Source organism: Microcebus murinus, chromosome 10 (genome assembly GCF_040939455.1).
Source record: "Microcebus murinus isolate Inina chromosome 10, M.murinus_Inina_mat1.0, whole genome shotgun sequence".
In the NCBI taxonomy this organism is placed as follows: domain Eukaryota; kingdom Metazoa; phylum Chordata; class Mammalia; order Primates; family Cheirogaleidae; genus Microcebus; species Microcebus murinus.
Genome location: NC_134113.1, coordinates 43,708,315 through 43,729,460, shown reverse-complemented (window position 1 = coordinate 43,729,460; position 21,146 = coordinate 43,708,315). Strand labels below are relative to the sequence as shown.

Below are 21,146 nucleotides of genomic sequence, written 5' to 3'. Positions count from 1 at the left end.
GAATGTTATTTTAGCGACCTAAGCTAGAAATGAGGGATCTGTGTCAGAGGAGAGGGTTTGGAGGACTTAGATTATAGGGTCTGGATGATGAAAGAGGCATTTAGGATTATTGGGTTGATGGGATGTCTTTGACATAGTTGAGAATACCAGAAGAGAAGCAGGTTTAGATAGAACATACTGAGTTTAAGCTGCCTTTTTGAAGTGGAGATATCAAATAGGTGCTTGGATATTTGGGCATGGAGCCAATTATAATATCTGAGCTCACACTGGCATTTCCTGGGGATACTTTCTCTACCCAAAGGCTTAAATTATCTTCTGTATGCCAAATGGTTTTTAAAGAAACTGAATTTTTGTGACTTTTTTTGGTTGTTAGATCAGATTACAAAATCCACGTATTTGCTAAAGTTCAAGAATGTGTGTTATGTATGGTAGGTGTTTGGTTTCCAGATTTGGTAAATTTAGAATATTTGGGTTGAATGTTTTTACTTATCTTTGGCTTTTGGAAATAAAGATTATAACTATCATAAATAAAAATCTAGTCTCACTTAAGTATAAGAATAGTACAAAAAAACTACTTACTGCTATATTATACAACTTCCATATCTTTTTGAGCTTTTCGTGTTAGAAACAAGCATGGGCCCTTTTTTTTTTTTAATCTTTTTAGAGATAAGGGTCTTGCCATGTGCCCAGGGTGGTCTTGAACTCCTGGCCTCAGGCGAATCTCCTGTTTCAGCTTCCCAAGTAGTGGGCTTACAGGTGCAAGCCATGGCACCTGGCAGAAGCATGGTCTTGAGTTGGATTGTGTAAAAGTATACTCTATCTAGAAAGTTGAATTTATCTGTTTTTCTGCCTTATTTTTGCATTTTAATTCTAACTTTTGACACACTAGAGGTAAAAAAATTCTAAAATGTTTGGTTTGGTCTCCAGAACTTTTTACTAAGTTATATCTGACATAGTTCCCTTACTAAAAAAAAAATCTGCAGTTTATTCCATATGTGCAAATAGGTTTTGTTCAATTAGTTCCAGTTTAATGGTGAGTACGTGTAGTATTTGTTTTTCCATTTTTTGTGATACTTCTATGTTTTTCTTTGTGACGTCTGTGCTACTGTGCTTATGAACTTTTTATTTTCCCTCAAATCTTAAGCAATAGAAGGAAGGGGATTATTGATGCTCTTTCTTTGTTTTCTATAGCACAGAGGACGTACTCATGTTCACAGCACTGGTAATTGGAGAATACTTAAGATTGAAATGCAAACAGCACATCGGATGTTAGAACAGTTTTGTCAGTGTCTATACATGCTGAGTCTTAAGTTGATTGCCTTTTTTATTATGTATTTTTGGACAAATAAAACTTGTCAGGGCAGACCTCAGAGTCTCAACCCCAGAGTAGTGGAAGAACCTTGAACAAATCACTAATTTCCTTGCAGTTTTCTTAATTACAAGAGAGGAATGATAATACATGTCTGAGTTGTGAGGGTCAAATGTGATAGTATAGAAATGGTTTTATAAAGTAATACATAATAAAAACATCACATCACATAGCATTTGAACGTTTCCTTTTATTTTGAGATCATGAATAAAACCAGCCTGTTCTACTAAAAATGTTATCTGAAATGAAATTTCTGACATTACAATTATACCCTATAGCAGAATAATTTTGCATATTAAATGAGCTTGGAGATAGGTTTTTAATTGTTGATAATTACTATTGATAAACATAAGCAGAATGTCTTATGGCAGAATGATACTTGTCAGGAATCAATTCATGCTAGTCTAATGAAGAAGTATCTTCATGTTATTGTATATCATCAGTTTTAATTGGACTTCTATTTAAAAATTTTTTTAATTTTATTCACACATAACTAAAATATTTATGGGGTCTAGTGTGATATTTTAGTACATTTATACAAGGTGTAATGATCAAATTATAATTAATATATCATTTTTTGTGTTGGGAACATTCAAAATTTGCTCTTGTAGTTATTTGAAAATATATAATAAATTGTTAATTATAGTTTATCCTGTAGTGCTATAGAATGCTAGAACTTCCTCCTCCTGTCTAGCTGTACTTTTGTATCTGTTAATCAACCTTTGGCTATCTCCCTACCCCCCTGCCTTTCCCCACCTCTAGTAACCACATTCTGTTCTTTACCTTTTTTTTGAGACATAGTCTGGCTTTGTTGCCTGGCTAGAGTGAGTGCGTGCAGTGGTGTCAGCCTAGCTCACAGCAACCTCCAACTCCTGGGCTCAGGCAACCTTCCTGGCTGAGCGTCCCAAGTAGGTGGGACTACAGGCAATCGCCTCCACACCTGGCTAATTTTTATTTATTTTTTTTGAGACAGAGTCTCGCTTTGTTGCCCAGGCTAGAGTGAGTGCTGTGGCATCAGCCTAGCTCACAGCAATCTCAGTCTCCTGGGCTCAAGCAATCCTATTGTCTCAGCCTCCCAAGTAGCTGGGACTACAGGCATGTGCCACCATGCCCGGCTAATTTTTTCTATATATATTAGTTGGCCAATTAATTTCTTTCTATTTATAGTAGAGACAGAGTCTCGCTCTTGCTCAGACTGGTTTCAAACTCCTGACCTTGAGCAGCCTGCCCGCCTCGGCTTCCCCGAGTGCTAGGATTACAGGCGTGAGCCACCGCACCTGGCTGTATCTCACTATCTTTATTAATGTAACTTTATACTATATCTTTAAATCACTTTGTCGCCCTGGCTAGAGTGCCATGGCGTCAGCCTAGCTCACAGCAACCTCAATCTCCTGGGCTCAAGTGATCCTCCTGCCTCAGCCTCCTGAGTAGCTGGGACTACAGGCATGCGCCACCATGCCCAGCTAATTTTTTCTACATGTATATTAGTTGGCCAATTAATTTCTTTCTGTTTATAGTAGAGACAGGGTCTCGCTCTTTGCTCAGGCTGGTTTCGGACTCCTGACCTTGAGCAATCTGCCCTCCTCGGCCTCCCAGAGAGCTAGGATTACAGGCGTGAGCCACCGCCAATTTTTTGTTTCTGTTTTTAGATGACCCGGCTAATTTTTTCTATTTTTAGCAGAGACGGGGTCTTGCTCTTGCTTTTGCTCAAGCCGGTCTGGAACTCCTGACCTCAAGTAATCCTCCCGCCTCGGCCTCCCAGAGTGCTAGGATTACAGGTGTGAGCCACCGTGCCCGGCCTATTCTCTACTTCAGTGAAGTCAACTTTTTTAGTTTCCACATGTGAGTGAGAACATGCAGAATTATCTTTCTGTGTCTGGCTTATTTTTGCTTAACATATGTCCTCCAGGCTCATCCATGTTCTATTGAGTGACAGACTTCCTTATGGCTTAATAGTATTCCATTAGGTATATATACCACATTTACATTATCTATGTCTTCTATTGAGAGCTCTATCCATTCCATCTGTAGTTTGCCTTGGTGATATCAACTAAGTCAGGCTGAAATGCTAATTTGAGTGTGATGTCATGATTCTCAAAGTCAGTAAACCTTTCATTTTATTCTTCAATTAATAAGTCTATAACAGCTGCATATTCATCAAGTGATTCATACATACCTTCCTGCTCATCAGTGACTTTTATGAACTGGGGAAAATGCTTATCCAAAATTTTCTTTTGAAGAAGTGTTTTGAAAAAAGCTTTTTTCAAAATGCCCAGATTTTTTTTGCCGTATGTCATATATAGAGTTGGTTTTACCTTACAAAGAAGTATTCATGTCGTTTTGATTTGACATGCTATCACACAGAAATGCTGCATCCCTATAGAAATCTTTCAGTAATTCACATTGCTGATTCTGTTACTCATAAAATTTTATCTGCTCACAGGGATAAAGAGACAAGCTAACACTTATCCCTGCCATAGCCAACTCACTTTAGAATAATATGGTAAATCCACACTGAATACTTCATGGTTCAACTTTAGCATGTTATGAAACTGACAATGCTGTGTTGCATTTGCATGAATATGGTTAACAATACTTATAATTTATTGCATAGTGTCACTTTAAACAATCATAGCTTTAGCACATAGATTTAGTTGGTGCAATGTACAATGAAAAGAAGTGAGAACTTCTGGATTTGTTAATATTTTTTTATCTGTGCAATAAACCCTTCATGTTTTCTTGTAATGGAAGGTGCACCTTCTGTACATACACTCACTGAATTTACCAAATTCAGTCCAACTTCACGTTTATCTTGAAAGTTGGTGAAGATATCTATTCCCTGTGTTCGCAAGAGTGCTCAAAGTGAGGAGCTATTATAGCAAACAAAATCTTCTGCTATGACCCAAATCAAGTATAAAATCTTTGCCAAGTCAGTAGTATCAGTTGATTCATCCAAGTGAGTGGATAATGTATATTTTCCTTTTGAAGTATTGCACGAAGTCGTTCTGTTAAGTTGAAGGTTAAGTTCTGTTACGTTGAAGGTTAATTTCATGTTGCCGATCAGTTATGGTTCTCCTTGAAAGAGGCAGTTGTTTGTACTTTGAAATGTAATCAGGGTCTAAGCATCCTACAACTTTGGCAGTGCATTCTTTGACAATTTCTACATCACTGAATGGCTTCCCTTTTTCCTTAAGTGTACAAACTTCTTTATAAGTTGCTTCAGTGGCATTATTTCTAGGTCTTACTGCTACTTAAAAGAATTGTGTTTGCTTTTGCTTTTCATCTTTTCATTTCTGTAGTACAACCTTTTGTGCCTCTTCCTCTAATTTAAAATATTTGAGGTCCTTATGAGCATTATAATGCTGGTGGGCATCAAATTTATTTTTTTCTTTTCTTTTCTTTTCTTTTCTTTTCTTTTCTTTTCTTTTCTTTTCTTTTCTTTTCTTTTCTTTTCTTTTCTTTTCTTTTCTTTTCTTTTCTTTTCTTTTCCTTTCTTTTCCTTTCTTTTCCTTTCTTTTCTTTTCTTTCTTTTCCCTACGCTGGAGACTAGAGTCAAACTCCTGAACTAAAGTGATCCTTCTGCCTCAACCTCACAAGTAGCTGGCACTACAAGTGTACCTGGCTAATTTTTTAATTTTTTAAATAAAGACAGGGTCTCACTCTTGCTCAGGCTGGTCTGGAACTCCTGACCTCAAGTGATCCTCCCAAAGTGCTAGGATTATAGGCGTGAGTCACTGTACACATCCTGAATTTCTTTTTCTTTTCTTTTCTTTTTTTTTTTTTTTTTTTTTGAGACAGAGTCTCACTTTGTTGCCCAGGCTAGAGTGAGTGCCATGGCATCAGCCTAGCTTATAGCAACCTCAAACTCTTGGGCTCAAGCAATCCTCCTGCCTCAGCCTCCTGAGTAGCTGGGACTACAGGCATGCGCCACCATGCCCGTCTAATTTTTTCTATATATATATTAGTTGGCCAATTAATTTCTTTCTATTTATAGTAGGGACGGGGTCTCGCTGTTGTTCAGGCTGGTTTCGAACTCCTGACCTCGAGCAATCCACCTGCCTCAGCCTCCCAGAGTGCTAGGATTACAGGCGTGAGCCACCGCGCCGGGTCTGCCTGAATTTCTTTAATGTTGATATTGCAATATCACAAAGCAAGCAAATCATCTTATCCTTAGCAGAAACGAGAGAATACTACAATTCCCAGTCCTCATTAAAAAATCTGTTTTCTTCCTGCAGCATTTTCTTGGTCTGTGAAGACTGCAGGGAACCCCAGTGTTGAGGTTTGTAGGTGTCCAAGGTGTTGCTGGGCGTTGCTGGGAGTTGCTGGGATTCTCTTGCTTATCTTTTTATTTTTGAGATAATTTCCTCCTGGTTCCCAGCTGATCCCTGCTAGGGAATGGGGTCCTAGAGTCCTGGGTGTTTCCTTTTGTTCTATACTTAGCTGTCTCTAGAGTCTGTGCTCACTGTGGCTTTTGTTATGCACCGTGATGCACTCTGATGCTCTTTCGCAGTTAGTGTTGTTAATATGTGGTTGTTTATTCCTTGTTCTGGCTGTCTTTGTGAGGGGGCCGAGTAAGAGGGGCTTCTGATCGGCCATTTTGCTATTGTTACTCTCTGGACTTCTGTTTTTGTATTTTGAGCTTAAATAGTTGATACTTGTAGAGTTGTGATTTTTGTATTAAGTAAAATCACTCCCTTAAAAAAGTGATCGAAGCACTCTAGTACTTGAATGATTCAAACCAAGATGATATAAAAGGGACTAAGCTTCTTGTGTGGAATGTTTAGGAGTTCAGATGGGAGAGTCATTGTTGGTTTTTGTTTAAAGGCCAAATGCTGCTGCATTGGCTTATAAATTTAAAGACATTTAAAAATTGGTTTTAAGTTCTGAAGCAGCATTATTTTCTGCATTTAAGCAATTTCAGAAACTATTTTTCTCTAGGGAAGTCATGTGGAAATTTTCTGGTAGTTTCTTGAAGCAGTAATAGTTGAGATTTAATGGATGAGGTGTTAGGAAATCTGAAATCCACACCTTCCTTTGATAGGTATATGGTCTTGAGTAAAGTTACTGGATTCTTCCTTAAAATGGAGATGGAGATAATAAGATATGGTCTGCCTCATTCAGCATACCTGAGAGGATTTAACAGATAAACTGCCATGTGAGTTGTATCTAACTCAGACTAGTTTTGAGCCCAGGGTCCTGTGAAGCATATGTAGCTCACATGTCTGTTTGATTTTTGATTAACGTTACAAACGCATGGGAGAAACAGTAAAGGTAATGTGGAAGCTTTATAGTGTAGTGGCTAAGAACACAGTTTTCTGTTGTCAGACTCCTTGGGTTTCAATCTCAATACCACACCTTACTGTTTTTGTCATTGAACTTGGGCAAGTTATATTTAATCTCGTTTCAGTTTTCTTATTCCCACAAATGGGCTTCTTATCCCAACAATGTTATACAATCTATGGTTTAGGGTTATTGTAAGGGTTGTTATAGCATATAGATTTCATTGTGTGTAAGTGTTTCATAAATATTAGCTAAAAACAGGAAGATACTTGCCCATTTACATTTATGAATGAGGGAGTAATAGGTTCTGGTGGTATTTGTCTTGTGTTGTTGGCCTGTGCTATTTTGAATAGTAATGTGATCATATTAATAAAAGGTCTACATAAATAGAAAAATACACTGTGTTCCAAACTCACCTATCAAAAGCACTTAGGTCTAGAAGTGACTATTTTATTTTCCTCTTATTTTTATAATTAAAAACTTTTTTTAATGGTTTGAAATTGGTCTCAGGAATGGAATCTTAATTTATAACATCATACCTATAGAAAATAAAGCTGAGTTTTAAATGTTTAAAATTACTTAGGAACTAAGTTTCTCCTATATTCCCATAAGACTTTGTTCAAGGATTACTCTTAATCATCTTCATATAGTTTTAATGTTTTATGTGCTTTTAAATATAGAAGCATTTAGTATTTGTGAAATTGAACTAGCTTACACTAGTCATTCCTAGAAGTCCTCATCATCACTTTTCTTTTTTAAAACATTTTTTATTGTCATCACTGCTCTTTAAAATTCCCTTATTATTCCCTGAATTTTGTAACTGTTAGAAAAATACACCCAAATGATCTTACAGTTAAAATGTACTATGATAAGGAATGGTTAGAAAGTATTGATTCCTCCTGTCTTTCATATGTTCTTATTCTTAGATATTTTCTGGTCCATTTTCAGTTTGAATCTATTATTTTCTTTAATGTTCATGAAAAATATAAATTTTTAAAAATGTTAAATTTCTTTCTTTTTCTCTTCTTCCTCTTCTTCCTCCTCTTCCTCTTCTTCCTCTTCCTCCTCCTCTTCTTCTTCTTGTTCTTTTGAGATGGGGTCTCACAGTATTGCCCATGCTGGAGTCCAGTGGCTATTCACAGGTGCTATCATAGTGCACTATAGCCTTGAACTTCTGGGCTCAAGTCCAGCTTCTTGAGTAGCTGGGACTAGTAGGTGCGTGCCACCAGCAAAAAATATAAATTGTAAGTGGAATTTATATATTGAGACACATAGCAATTAGTAATTAGTCTGATATTATTGTTTATGGAGAAGATCAAGATTGTGATTATCTCTAATCTGAAAAACAAGTTCATGCATAACTTTCTTTCGGTTTATATTTGTTTGAGTGTTCCTAAATCTGGTATTTTTTTTTGAACTTTTTTTTAATTTTTAATTTTAGAGTATTATGGGGGTATAAGTGTTAAGGTTACGTATATTGCCCATGCCCCCCTCACCCCTTGAGACAGAGCCTCAAGTGTGACCATCCCCCAAATGTTGCACATCTCGCTCATTGTGTTTGTATATACCCATCCCCTTATCCACCCTCCCACCTGCCCGACACCCGATAAATGTTATTCCTATATGTACACTGAGGTGTAAAATAATGCATTTATATATGAAATAATTAGAAATTTGGCCAGGCATTATAAGAAAACACTTCTTAATATTTTTTACAAATTTGAAATAGTACTGAATAAAAATAGTGTGATTAATTTTATTTTTGCTGTTTCAGGTTATATATGAACAGGAAGGGGTATATATTCACTCATCTTGTGGAAAGACCAACGACCAAGACAGCTTGATATCAGGAATATTACGTGTTTTAGAAAAGGTAAGTTTCTAGTAAGTGATTTTTTATAATAATGGTTTATGGTAGTGATTCGTCTTTGGGGAATTATCAGAAAGTTAAATTTTATGTGTAAGATACAATTATGTCATTGAATAGTGGTTGTAAATTTAACATGGAAATGATGTTCGAAATAAAACACGAGTTCCTCAACTTATGATTGCATCCTGATAAACCTATTGTAAATTGAAAATATCGAAAGGCGCAAATGCATTTAACATATCTAACCTACATAACATAGTTTAGCCTAGCCTAACTTAAACGTACTCATAGCACTTAGCCTATAGATGGGTAAAATCATCTAACACAAAGTCTGTTTTATAATAAAGTGTTGACTGTTTCATGTAATTTATTGAATACTTCACTGAAAGTGATAGATGTTTATATGGTACTCAAAGTATGGTTTCTACTGATTGTGTATTTCTTTCACACTGTCCTATTACAAAAAATTTAAGTTGAACAATCATAAGTTGAGGATCGTCTGTACTTTAGATAAACCAGTAAAGTGACATAGAATATTTTAAAACTTATGTAAGAGTATAGTAATAAAATTTTTCATAATGAAAACTAGACAGAATTTAAAATCACAACATTTGTTGTCAAATAATGGTTTATGTATGATATTGGCATACTTAAAATGCTGGTATTTAAGGGGGCTAAAATTTTATTTTGGGCTCAGGGAATAAAAATAAGTAGTTAGAGAAAGTAAATATTGCTCTATATTGAATATAACTCATGTTTTCTCTCTCTAGGATGCTGAAGTATTTGTGGACTGGAGACCATTGGATGATGCACTGGATTCTTCTAGTATTTTCTATGCTGGAAAGGTATTTAAGGAAAAAAATCTGTGACTAAGGGAGTACCATTTTTTTTTTTTTGAGACAGAGTCTCACTTTGTTGCCTAGGCTAGAGTGAGTGCCATGGCATCAGCCTAGCTCATAGCAACCTCAATCTCCTGGCTCAAGCAATCCTTCTGCCTCAGCCTCCCAAGTAGCTGGGACTACAGGCATGTGCCACCATGCCCAGCCAATTTTTTTTTTTATATATATATTAGTTGGCCAATTAATTTCTTTCTATTTATAATAGAGACAGGGTCTCGCTCTTGCTCAGGCTGGTTTCGAACTCCTGACCTCGAGCAATCCGCCCGCCTCGGCCTCCCAGAGAGCTAGGATTACAGGCGTGAGCCACCACGCCCGGCCGGGAGTACCATTTTTTAAAACAGCAATTTTATTGAAATATATATCATAACGCTCATCCCTTAAGGTAAATAATTCAGTGATTTTTAGTATATTTACAGAGTTGTTCAACCATCACTGGTATCTAATTTTAGAACATTTTCATCACTCCCCAAAAGAAAGAAATTCTACCTGTTAACAGTTGCCTCTCATTTCCACCTACTCTCAGTCACTGGAAGCCACTTATCTACTTTCTGTCTCTAAGGATTTGCCTATTCTGGACATTTCATATAAACGGAATTATGTAATATGTGGTCTTTTGTGATGGGCTTCTTTCACTTTGCATAATGTTTTCAAGTTTATCTGTGTTATAGCACTTAATTAATTAATTTTTTTTTTGCTGAACAATACTGCATTTATGGATATACCACAATTTTATCATCAATTGATGGACATTTTGGTTGTTTTTACTCTGGGGCTATTATAAATAATGCTGCTCTGAATATTCATGTGCAAGTGTTTGTGTAGACATGTTTTTATTTCTCTTGAGTATATATACCTAGGAGTGAAATTATTTGATCCCTTAACTCTGTTTAACATTTGGGGAACTGCCAGACTTTTCCAAAGCAGCTGTACTATTTTACATCCCCACCAGCAATATATGAGAATTCCAATTTCTCCAAATCCTCATCAACATTTGTTATTGTCTTTTTAGTTTTATTAATAGTAAACCCTAGTGGATATGAAGTTGTATTAGTTTCCAAGGGCTGCTGTAAGAAAACAGCACAAACTGGATGGCTTATAATACTAATTTATTGTCTCGCTGTTCTGGAGGCTAGAAGTCAGAAATAGAGGTGTCAGCAGAAATGGTTTCTTCTGAGTGCTGTGAGAGAGAGAGAGAGAGAGAGAATCTATTTCCTGCCTCTCTACTAGCTTCAGGTGTTCCTTGGTTTGTAGATGGCAACCACTTTGTGTTTTTACATCATCTTCCTTCTGTGCATATCTGTCTCTGTGTTAAGATTTTCCCTTTTTATTTTTATTTTTTATTTTTATTTTTTGAGATGGGATCTCGCTCTGTTGCCCAGGCCAGGGTGCAGTGGCATCATCATAGCTCACTGTGACCTCAAACTCCTGAGCTCAAATGATCCTCCTGCCTCAGCCTCCAGAGTAACTTGGACTATAGATGCATACCACCACACTTGGCTAATTGTTTTTTTAAATATTTTTGTAGAGATGGGGTCTTGCTATGTTGCTTAGGCTCATCTCAAACTCCTAGCCTCAAGCTATCTTCCCTCAGCCTCCCAAAATGCTAGAATTATAGGCATAAGCTATTGCTCTTGGCTGATTTCCCCTTTTTTATAAGGACACTAGTCATATTGGATTAGGCCCATCCTCGTTTTAACTTGATTACCTCTGTTAAAACCCTATTTCTAAGTAAGGTCACATTCTGAGATACTGCAGGTTAGCACTTTAACTTATCTTTTTTGGGGATGGGAGAACAGCACAATTCAATCCATAACTGAAGTAATGTCATTTGGTTTTGATTTATAATAATATTTTCCTAATGACTAATGATATTAAACATCTTTTCATGAGCTTATTGTCCATGTGTGTATAGTTGTCCCTCAGTATCAGTGGGGGATTGGTTCCAGGACCCCCCTTGGATACCAGAATTTGTGGGTGCTCAGGTCCCTTGTACAATATGGCACAGTATCTGCATATAACATACGGACATCCTCCTGTATACTTTAAATCATCTCTAGGATACTTAAATACCTACCACAGTGCCTGCCTACACTTCACTTTTTGTTTGTTTGTTTTCAAGACAGAGTCTCACTTTGTTGCCCAGGCTAGAGTGAGTGCCATGACATCAGCCTAGCTCACAGCAACCTCAATCTCCTGGGCTCAAACGATCCTACTGCCTCAGCTTCCAGAGTAGCTGGGACTACAGGCATGCGCCACCATGTCTGGCTAATTTTTTCTAAATATATTTTTAGTTGGTCAATTAATTTCTTTCTATTTTTAGTAGAGACGGGGTCTCGCTCAGGCTGGTTTTGAACTCCTTACCTCAAGCAGTCCACCTGCCTCAGCCTCCCAGAGTGCTAGGATTACAGGTGTGAGCCACCACGCCCAGCCTACACTTCACTTTTGATTCAGTGTAGTACCAGGTGTATGGCAAATTTTTGCTTTTTAGAACTTTGTGGAATTTTTTTCTTCCAAATATTTTAGATCCACAGTTGGTTGAATCCATGGATACAGAACCCACAAATATAAGGGCTGACTATACCTTTGGAGAAATGCCTGTTCTAAATCCTTTGTCCATTTGGTTATTTGTCTTTTTATTGTTGAGTTGTGAGAATTCTTTATATATTCTTGGATATAAGTCTCTTAATAGATGTGTAACTTGCAAACATTTTTTTTCCCACTCTGTAGGCTGTCTTTTCACTTTCTTAGTGGTGTCCTTTGAAGCACAAATGGTTTTAATTTTGATGAAGTCCAGTTTGTTTTTTACCTTTTGGTGCCTGTGCTTTTCATGTTATTTCCAGGAAACCATTGTCTAATCCAAGATTATGAAGATTTACTGCTGTTTCTTCTAAGGGTTTTATACTTTTAGCTCTTATGTTTAGATCTGTGATCCATTTTGAGTTAATTTTTGTATATGGTGTGAGACAGGAAATACCATTTTATAATGGGAACATATTTTTATTAAATGGTTGTACTTTCAATTCTTTTATGCTTTTATTCTTTTCCTATGTCTCTGTTCAATACTTTTTCTTCATTTTTAATGAAAGATTTTTCATTAAAGGATCAGGAGTTCAAGACCAGCCTGAGCAAGAGTGAGACCTCCATCTCCACTAAAAATTAGCCAGGCAACTAAAATTAGGAAAAAAAAAAAGTTAGTTAGGTGTGGTAGCACATCCCTATATTCCCAGCTACTGGGGAGGCTGAGGCAGGAGGATTGCTTGAGCCCAGGAATTTGAGGTTGCTGTGAGCTAGGCTGATGCCAGGATACTCTAGCCTGGGGAACAGAGTGAGACTCTGTCTCAAAAAAAAAAAAAAAATAAAAAAATAAAAAACAACCTTGTAGCTGTTTCTTTTGTTAGTTACAGTTCTATATCTAAATAACATTATTCTAATGCTACTATTTTTTACAAGTTATGTATTGACTTCTTACCATGAAATGTGGTAGGGATTTAGCTCTATTTTATCTCTGAATCACCTTAAAACTGTTACTCAGTTGTTTGTATTTCTTCTCAAAATATTTAAAGGAATAGATCATCTTCTATTTCATTGTCTTAGAAATATTTCTCCCAAAGCCTTCTGAGAAGCTTATTCTGGAATGATTACTCTCTTGGTTTGCTGTGCAGCAATTATGCTGGGTGGGTTTTCTTTCCCATATTTTAATCCCTGTTTCCTATATACTATGCCAACCTCTTGTTTGGTTTGTTCCTTTGCTTCCTAGAACAAGAAAATCTTTTTTTTTTAGTTTTCTTGGCTTAAGCCTGACTGGCAAAGAATTATATAATAGTTTGAAAGTAAATTTCCCACAGATTTTTTTTTTGAAGTTTTGCCCTAGGTTTGTTTAGTTTCGTTTATTGATGTTAAGTCTAATACGGTCTTTTTTTTTTTTTTTTTTTTTTGAGACAGAGTCTCGCTTTGTTGCCTAGGCTAGAGTGAGTGCCGTGGTGTCAGCCTAGCTCACAGCAACCTCAAACTCCTGGCTCAAGCAATCCTTCTGCCTCAGCCTCCCAAGTAGCTGGGACTACAGGCACGCGCCACCATGCCCGGCTAATTTTTTTATACATATATATATTAGTTGGCCAATTAATTTCTTTCTATTTATAGTAGAGACGGGGTCTCGCTCTTGTTCAGGCTGGTTTCGAACTCCTGACCTCAGCAATCCGCCCGCCTCAGCCTCCCAGAGAGCTAGGATTACAGGCGTGAGCCACCACGCCCGGCCTCTAATACGTTCTTTTTTTTTTTTTTTTTGAGACAGAGTCTCACTTGCTGCCCAGGCTAGAGTGAGTGCCGTGGCGTCAGCCTAGCTCACAGCAACCTCAAACTCCTGGGCTCAAGCGATCCTCCTGCCTCAGCCTCCCGAGTAGCTGGGACTACAGGCATGTGCCACCATGCCCGGCTAATTTTTTCTATATATATTAGTTGGCCAATTAATTTCTTTCTATTTTATAGTAGAGACGAGGTCTCGCTCTTGCTCAGGCTGGTTTCGAACTCCTGACCTTGAGCAATCCGCCCGTCTCGGCCTCCCAGAGAGCTAGGATTACAGGCGTGAGCCACCGCGCCCGGCCTCTAATACGTTCTTATTCCCAATCTTTTTTATGTTTGTTACCTCTCCAGAAGCTTTTGTGATTGCCTCTTTGTTTCTAATGTTCTATATGTTTTGGTAATGTGCCTTTGTGGTCTTTTTTTAATCCATTGTGCTGGGTACTTGATGGGTTCTTTTAATATTGAACAATGTCTTTTAGTTCTGGAAAATATTATTGAATTATTTTAATGATTTCTTCCTCTCTAGTTTCTGTTTTCTTTCTTTCCTGAACTCTTCAGACTTTCTAGAAATTTTTAAATCTTTTCTTTCCTATTTTCTATTTTTTTTGTACTATTTTCTAGGAAATTTTTTCAACTTTTCCTTCCAATCTTCTGTGCCTTTTTCATTTTTGCTCTATTTTAAATTTCTAAGACATCTTTCTTGTTCTGAGTGTCTCCTTCCCCCTTTTTAAAAAAAATGACATTCTGTTCTTTGTGTTGTAATATCTCTTTTTATTTCTGTGGAGTTTAAGGGTACTAGATGTTTTCATCTCCCTATGTAGTCCATTTCCTCTAAGTGGCCTGTTTTTCCCCTTTGTCTTTGATTTGGACTCTGTCTTTTGTATAGACGCTTGTCTTTGGTATTTGGTGATTTTTGTAGTGTAGTGCTTAGATTTAAACAAATTTATCAGCAGTTACACAAAAGTGATTTACTCTCTATAGGTATGGATAGGCCTAGTAATAGTGAGACTCTACGTAGGGTATGTGGCTAGGCTGTTTCCCTGGGGAATCCCTAATGTCAAAATCCAAGTGTTTTTGGACAAGTCAGATTTGAGACGGATTTGCAGATTCCATCCTGGAAAGGGTAAGCTTGGATGCCAGTGTTCCTGGCAACTGAGTGGAGGAAAAGAGCTGGAATCTTGCCAACTTCATTATATAGATAGACTTTCATTTAATTTTCCTGTTTTCAATATATTATTCCTTTGCTCAGTATGCTCAGAAGATACTATTTTACCTTCTGTAATTAATAAAAACTCCAGCCTTCTAGACTTTTGTTAGTTGTCCTGTTTTCAGCTTGACCTTTATCCTAATTTCTCTGCTTACTGACATGACCTACCAATTCTGAGCCCTTTTGTGTGGCAAAGTAGGGAAGATGATAGAGGTTGGAGGGAGGTGGGATGGTTATGTAGATGCTTCTTAGCTTTCCTTACTACTGATGGTAGGGATGGTGGTGAGGGTTGCTTTTTCAAAAATTGGGCAAATGGCCGGGCGCGGTGGCTCACGCCTTGTAATCCTAGCTCTCTGGGAGGCCGAGGCGGGCGGATTGCTCAAGGTCAGGAGTTCAAAACCAGCCTGAGCAAGAGGGAGACCCCGTCTCTACTACAAATAGAAAGAAATTAATTGGCCAACTGATATATATTTAAAAAATTAGCCGGGCATGGTGGCGCATGCCTGTAGTCCCAGCTACTTGGGAGGCTGAGGCAGAAGTATCGCTCGAGCCCAGGAGATTGAGAGGTTGCTGTGAGCTAGGCTGACGCCACGGCACTCACTCTAGCCTGGACAACAAAGTGAGACTCTGTCTCAAAAAAAAAAAAAAAAAAAAAAAAGGGCAAATGAAGAGGGCTCCCCGAGAAATGACATTTAAGGAAGGACCTGGAAGAAAAAAACCTCCACTTTACAATTTCATTCCTTCACTGTTCACCCTTATTTTTCAGTCTGTTTCCATTTCTTAATTTTTCCTGTGCTTTTAAAATACTAAATATCTTCCTGTTCCTACTAATTTTCTTTTTCTCTTTTTAAAAAGAATTAGACTAGGAATACATGAATACATTTCTTTTGCAAAAATTCAAGTAATGTGAAGTTATAGTCCTACTTGACAAGAACCTTTTCCTTCACATGTCCTTGTTTAGTGAATATCTTCCCAGACCTTTATCTGTACGTTTTATATGTGCAGAAATACCTTGTTTTCCTCTGTGTGTTTCTAATTGCATATGATGCCTTTAATTGTACTACATATATTGTTTTGTAACTTTTTTGTTGTATTTACTATTATGTATTGGTTATATAAAAATTTTAACATATATCAGTCTTTAAATTACTGCCTAGTATTTCATAGCTACTCCTTATTTACTCATTCTTCCATTGATACATATTAGGATATTTCCAGTTTTTAGCTATTTTACAAACAATGCTGCAATGAAAATTTTTGTAAGTATCTTTTTGTGTACATGTGTGAGTTTTTCTCTAGGGTAGATGATGAAAACAAGAGTTGCTGTAGTTAAACATATGTGTATTTTGAATTTTAGTAAATATGGCTAAATTGCTCTCGTAGAGTCAGTAGTAATGAGCACTGTCATCAACAGTGTGAGATAGTTTATTTCCTCATACTGTCTTCCATATTTGATATTATCTTTGTTCAATTGAATGTGGCAAAAACAATAGAAATCTTATTTTAACTTGCTTTTTTTGTTACTGAAGTTGGCTGTCTTTCTGTTTTTTACTTTACATTTCTTCTTTGACTTGCCTACTCATACCAGTTGCTTATTTTTCTGTTTTTATATTTGTCTATTTCTAAATAAATTGGTAGAAGTTGTTTTGTAGTTTGGATGTTTTTCTTTTATCTGTTATATATTTTAGAAACATTTTCTCCAAGTCTTTAACTTATATATGGTATCTTTTATTGTATAGAAGTTAAACTTTGTGATTTAGCAGAATTATTAATACTGTATTTTAGACTTTTGCCTTTATTCTCTTTTAAAATTGGAAGTTCTGTAGAACTATACAGTAGATGTGTTGCTTTTAAGTTTTTTTTTTTTTTTTAAATAGAAACAGGGTCTCACTCTCTTGTCCAGGCTGAAGGGCAGTATCATAATCATAGCTTGCTGCAGCCTCAAACTCCTGGGCTCAACCAGTCTTCCTACCTCAGCCTCCCAAAGTATTGGGATTACAGGCCTGAGCCACCATGCCCGGTGGCTTTTAGCTAATTTTGGTAGTAAGAAAATATGTAACCAATAGTGGCTTAAGTAAATAGCCGCGATTGGCTGTTTTCCTCAAATAACTAAAAGTCTGAAGCTTTTTGCAGTGGTTCTCTTGCTTTTTCTCTGTGGTCATAAGATGGCTGCCATATTTTTAAGCATCATGGCTGCATTCAAAGCAGGAAAAAAGGGAAAAGGGATGTGACTTTTATCATGAAAGCAAAAACATTTCCAAAAGGTCTGAGTTGACTTCTTCTTATATTTCATTGGCAACCCTAACTGCAAGAGAATCTGGGCAAGCTTTTCTTGCTTTTTATGGTAAAAATGCTCAAGGTAAAAAAGGATAGGAAATAGTGTTTGGTTTTCTCGCCAGTGATGTCCTCTTCCACAACCTACAAACTTAATTTAAATAGAAGCTGAGAAGATGTTATGGATTGAAATTAAATTCTAGTTTTAGATTTTAAATATTTTATATGTTATAATTATTTTAGGACTCCAGTTCAGTTGTAGAATGGACCCAGGCCCCAAAAGAAAGAACTCTTCGAGGATCGGAACGTCTGAACAGTTACGAAGCAGAGTGGGACATGGTTAATACAGTTTCATTTAAAAAGAAACCACATACCAATGGAGGTATGAATTAAATCTTTTGAAATCTTAAATTGATTTGCTATGATTTAATATACTAATAAACAAAAGTGCAAAGAAAATTCTTTAATGTTCTGCAGTTGGAAAAAAGATACTTGGTACATTAATACGTATAACTCTCATATTTTAGTTATATTCCTTTTTCATCTCTCTCTTTGTTGTTGCTTCAAAAAAGCATTTAAAAATACTTGTTGTATTCTGTATTTATTAATGGCAAAAAATAGAAACACTTTTAAAATTGTTTCAAGCTAGTCATTTGTAGTTCCAATTTACTCTGGAGGCTGAGGCTGGAGGATCCCTTGAGCCCAGGAGTTTGAGTCCAGCCTGGACAACATAGTGACTCCATTTCTTTAAAAAATTGTTTGGCTGTCTTACATGCACATTTTTTTTAATGTAGTAGAATTTAAGAAATTCATATTATTTCATCCTAAAGTACTGGGGAAGATGGAGTATACTACTAAACTGTGCCATTCTAGTTTCAGTGTTTACTAGGATCTTGATGGCTCATTGCAGTCTTCCCTTTCTATACGTTCAGAGTCTATTTCCCTTTCTGTATATATAGTCATGTGCCGCATAATGACGTTTCAATCAATGATGGACTGCATGTATGACAGTGGTCCCATAAGATCATAATGGAGTTGAAAAATTCCTATTGCCTAGTGACTTTATAGCTGTTGTGGCATCATAGTACAGTGCGTTACCATTTGTATGTTTAGATACACAAATATTTAGCATTGTGTTATAATTGCCTAAGTATTCAGTACAGTAAGGTGCTACACAAATTTGTAGTCAAGGAGCAATAGGTTATATACCATATAGCCTAGGTGTGTAGTAGGCTATATCATCTAGGTTTGTCTAAGTACACTCCGATTTTCTCATAACACATTTACCAGAATGTATCCCTGTTGTTAAGCTATGCATACTGTATTTAAATCTATATTGCTATGTGATGGCTATCTATATGTAGTTAGTAAAAAAAAAAACAAAAAAAACCCAAAAAACAAGATAACAGCCTGACTTTATTGTATATGCTAGTTCATGTAAGAGTTATAGCTCATATGCCATAGAACACATATACTACCCTATATATGATCTAGCTATCCCATCTATGATGTGGCCAGCCTATTTGTAATCTGTTTTTAAATTATTTAATACTTGTATAGAGTTAAAATGTCTTTTTTTTTTTAATCCTTTGTCCTATAACAAAAGGATATTTTCTCTCTCAGTGATTTTGGCCTGAATTTAGGAATTACCCATATCTTCCTGTTCAAAAAGACAAAACTTATGGGAGTAGGTATTGCTACATTTATGTATAAGCATTGTTAATAAGTGAAGTTAATTTTCATGTGTGGCCTGGGGAATCATTCCCATATATAATAGTTGTACTTTGTATTTTATCATTTTTAGGAAAGAGTGGCAATTGAGAAGTAAATAGTAATTCACAATCTTTTGGAAACAGTCTTCTCACAAATGGGTTTCTTTCTCTTTTCCTCTTCCTCTTCCTTTTTTTTTTTTTTTAGAGCATTCCTTTTCTACTGAAATGGAAGGTTCTTACCAGAACCAGAATGCAAAATATCAAGGAAAGATGAAACCACAGGATTTTAGTATATTTGGTATGTGAGGTCATTTGACTTCTCTAGAAAAGATCCTCAGGACTGGTTTATGTGAATTGATTTTTGTTGTTGTTTGTTGCTTAATATTGTTAAATTCTTAAAGACAATAGGCTATAGGAATGAGCAAAGGAATGAGTTTTCAGAATTTCATAAAATAAGGAAGCATTACATGGATGAGAAAAGCATAATCTGACAATAAAGATCTCTTTAGATTAGTGGTTCTGAGCCTTGGGTGCCCACTGGGTAGGTTAGGTTTTTAAACAAAATCCCAAAAATCACACTTTGGAGTTGGAGCCCGGGCATATATGTTTTCCAGAAGGTCTTCAGGTGATTTTAATGTGTGGTCAGAGTAGAAAACTTGAACTCTCAAGCTTAGATATTCAAAGGTTTCAAATTTATGCCATTATGAAGCATTCTTTTATATTAAAAATTTTTTTTTCAAAGAAAAACTTTCGTTTATTTTTCTTGTCTTCTAACCTTCACATTTTTTACTTTGTACTTTTTTCTTTTTTTTGGTGAGGCACAAAGGAAGCTTGGGGCAAACCTTTAAAAACTTGACTATCAAAGACTTATTTAACTTTGTATTTCTTTAAAGCATTTAACTTTATATTTCATTACTTCATCACTTTCTACTGCTGAATTCTTTGTTTTTATATACCAGTTTAAATGTTTTAGAAATATTTCTTCCCAAAACAGCAGGCTGCCGTCATGTTCTGAAAACCTATCCAAATAGAATGTGATGTCCTTGATGTTAATTCTATTCAAGACATATGGATACTTACTGATTATACTTATTATATTCAGTGTTCTCCTGTCAGTATGTTGGAGATACTTTTTACATATTTTTGGTGATGTAGTAAGTTCCTTAGAACTAATTAATTTTCTTTACCCTTAAGTAGAAAGGAGGAAAATTTGAACTAATTCTTGACTGACTTCTGTTAATTTTCCTTTGTAACCAATTTTTTGTGGTTAGCTGTTGGCAACAAAACAATTTGCAGACTATTTTTTTTTTTTTTGAGACAGAGTCTCGCTTTGTTGTCCAGGCTAGAGTGAGTGCCGTGGCGTCAGCCTAGCTCACAGCAACCTCAAACTCCTGGGCTCCAGTGATCCTTCTGCCTCAGCCTCCCGAGTAGCTGGGACTACAGGCATGTGCCACTATGCCTGGCTAATTTTTTATATATATATATCAGTTGGCCAATTAATTTCTTTCTGTTTATAGTAGAGACGGGGTCTCGCTCTTGCTCAGGCTGGTTTTGAACTCCTGACCTTGAGCAATCCGCCCGCCTCGGCCTCCCAAGAGCTAGGATTACAGGCGTGAGCCACAGCGCCCGGCCTGCAGACTATTTTTATGTTGACTTAGTGCTAGGTTGTTAATTCATTTAGTCACATCTTTGAATACCTACTACTATATGCTAGCTACTTTTCTAGCACTGAAGATACAGCTGTGAACAAAATAAATTGCCTGTTCTCATGAAGCTTAGTCTAGTGGAGGGACTTGCAGAATTGATTTGTAATATTTTTCTCACGTTTGTCAGAGGCTTTAAGTGAAGAAATGTGAAGCATTTTCTTTTGTATGTTAATATGTCTCTTCCATTAATAAGGGAAAATCTATATAAAATCTTTATTCTTAAATGTGCACAAACTCCTAACCTATATAGCCTACATGTAGTATTTCATATTCTCTATTCTCCATGATTTTCTTGTATTTATTTAAGATTAAGTTCTCTGTGCATTTGAAAAATTTAATTTTAAAAATTGTCTATGTCTAGTTTTTCATTGCAGTTTTTCTTTGAAAATATATTTGATCTTTCCAACTAAGCTAATAGTATATATCCTTTCTGTGTAATCCAAGTATATTCATACTTAAGTGATTCATGGATAGTTGGAATTCTAGACTTGTTCTCACTTGGTATCAGTTTATAGTGGTGTTATAAGCTC

General features: G+C 36.2%; 1 protein-coding gene across 3 annotated transcripts in view; it reads left to right on the top strand.

Moving 5' to 3' along the window:
• The window catches only part of TBC1D15 (TBC1 domain family member 15), a 66,926-nt gene that overhangs the window by 7,035 nt on the left and 38,745 nt on the right, over positions 1-21,146 (top strand). For 2 of the 3 annotated variants that reach the window (XM_012738840.2, XM_012738839.2), the window contains exons 2-4: positions 8,424-8,522; positions 9,290-9,364; positions 17,442-17,580. In XM_012738840.2, coding sequence (XP_012594294.1) covers positions 8,424-8,522; positions 9,290-9,364; positions 17,442-17,580 — 313 coding nt within the window. Of the gene's footprint in view, positions 1-5,604; positions 5,649-8,423; positions 8,523-9,289; positions 9,365-17,441; positions 17,581-21,146 lie in introns of all 3 variants that reach the window. The other variant, XM_076007164.1, reaches the window with a different exon arrangement.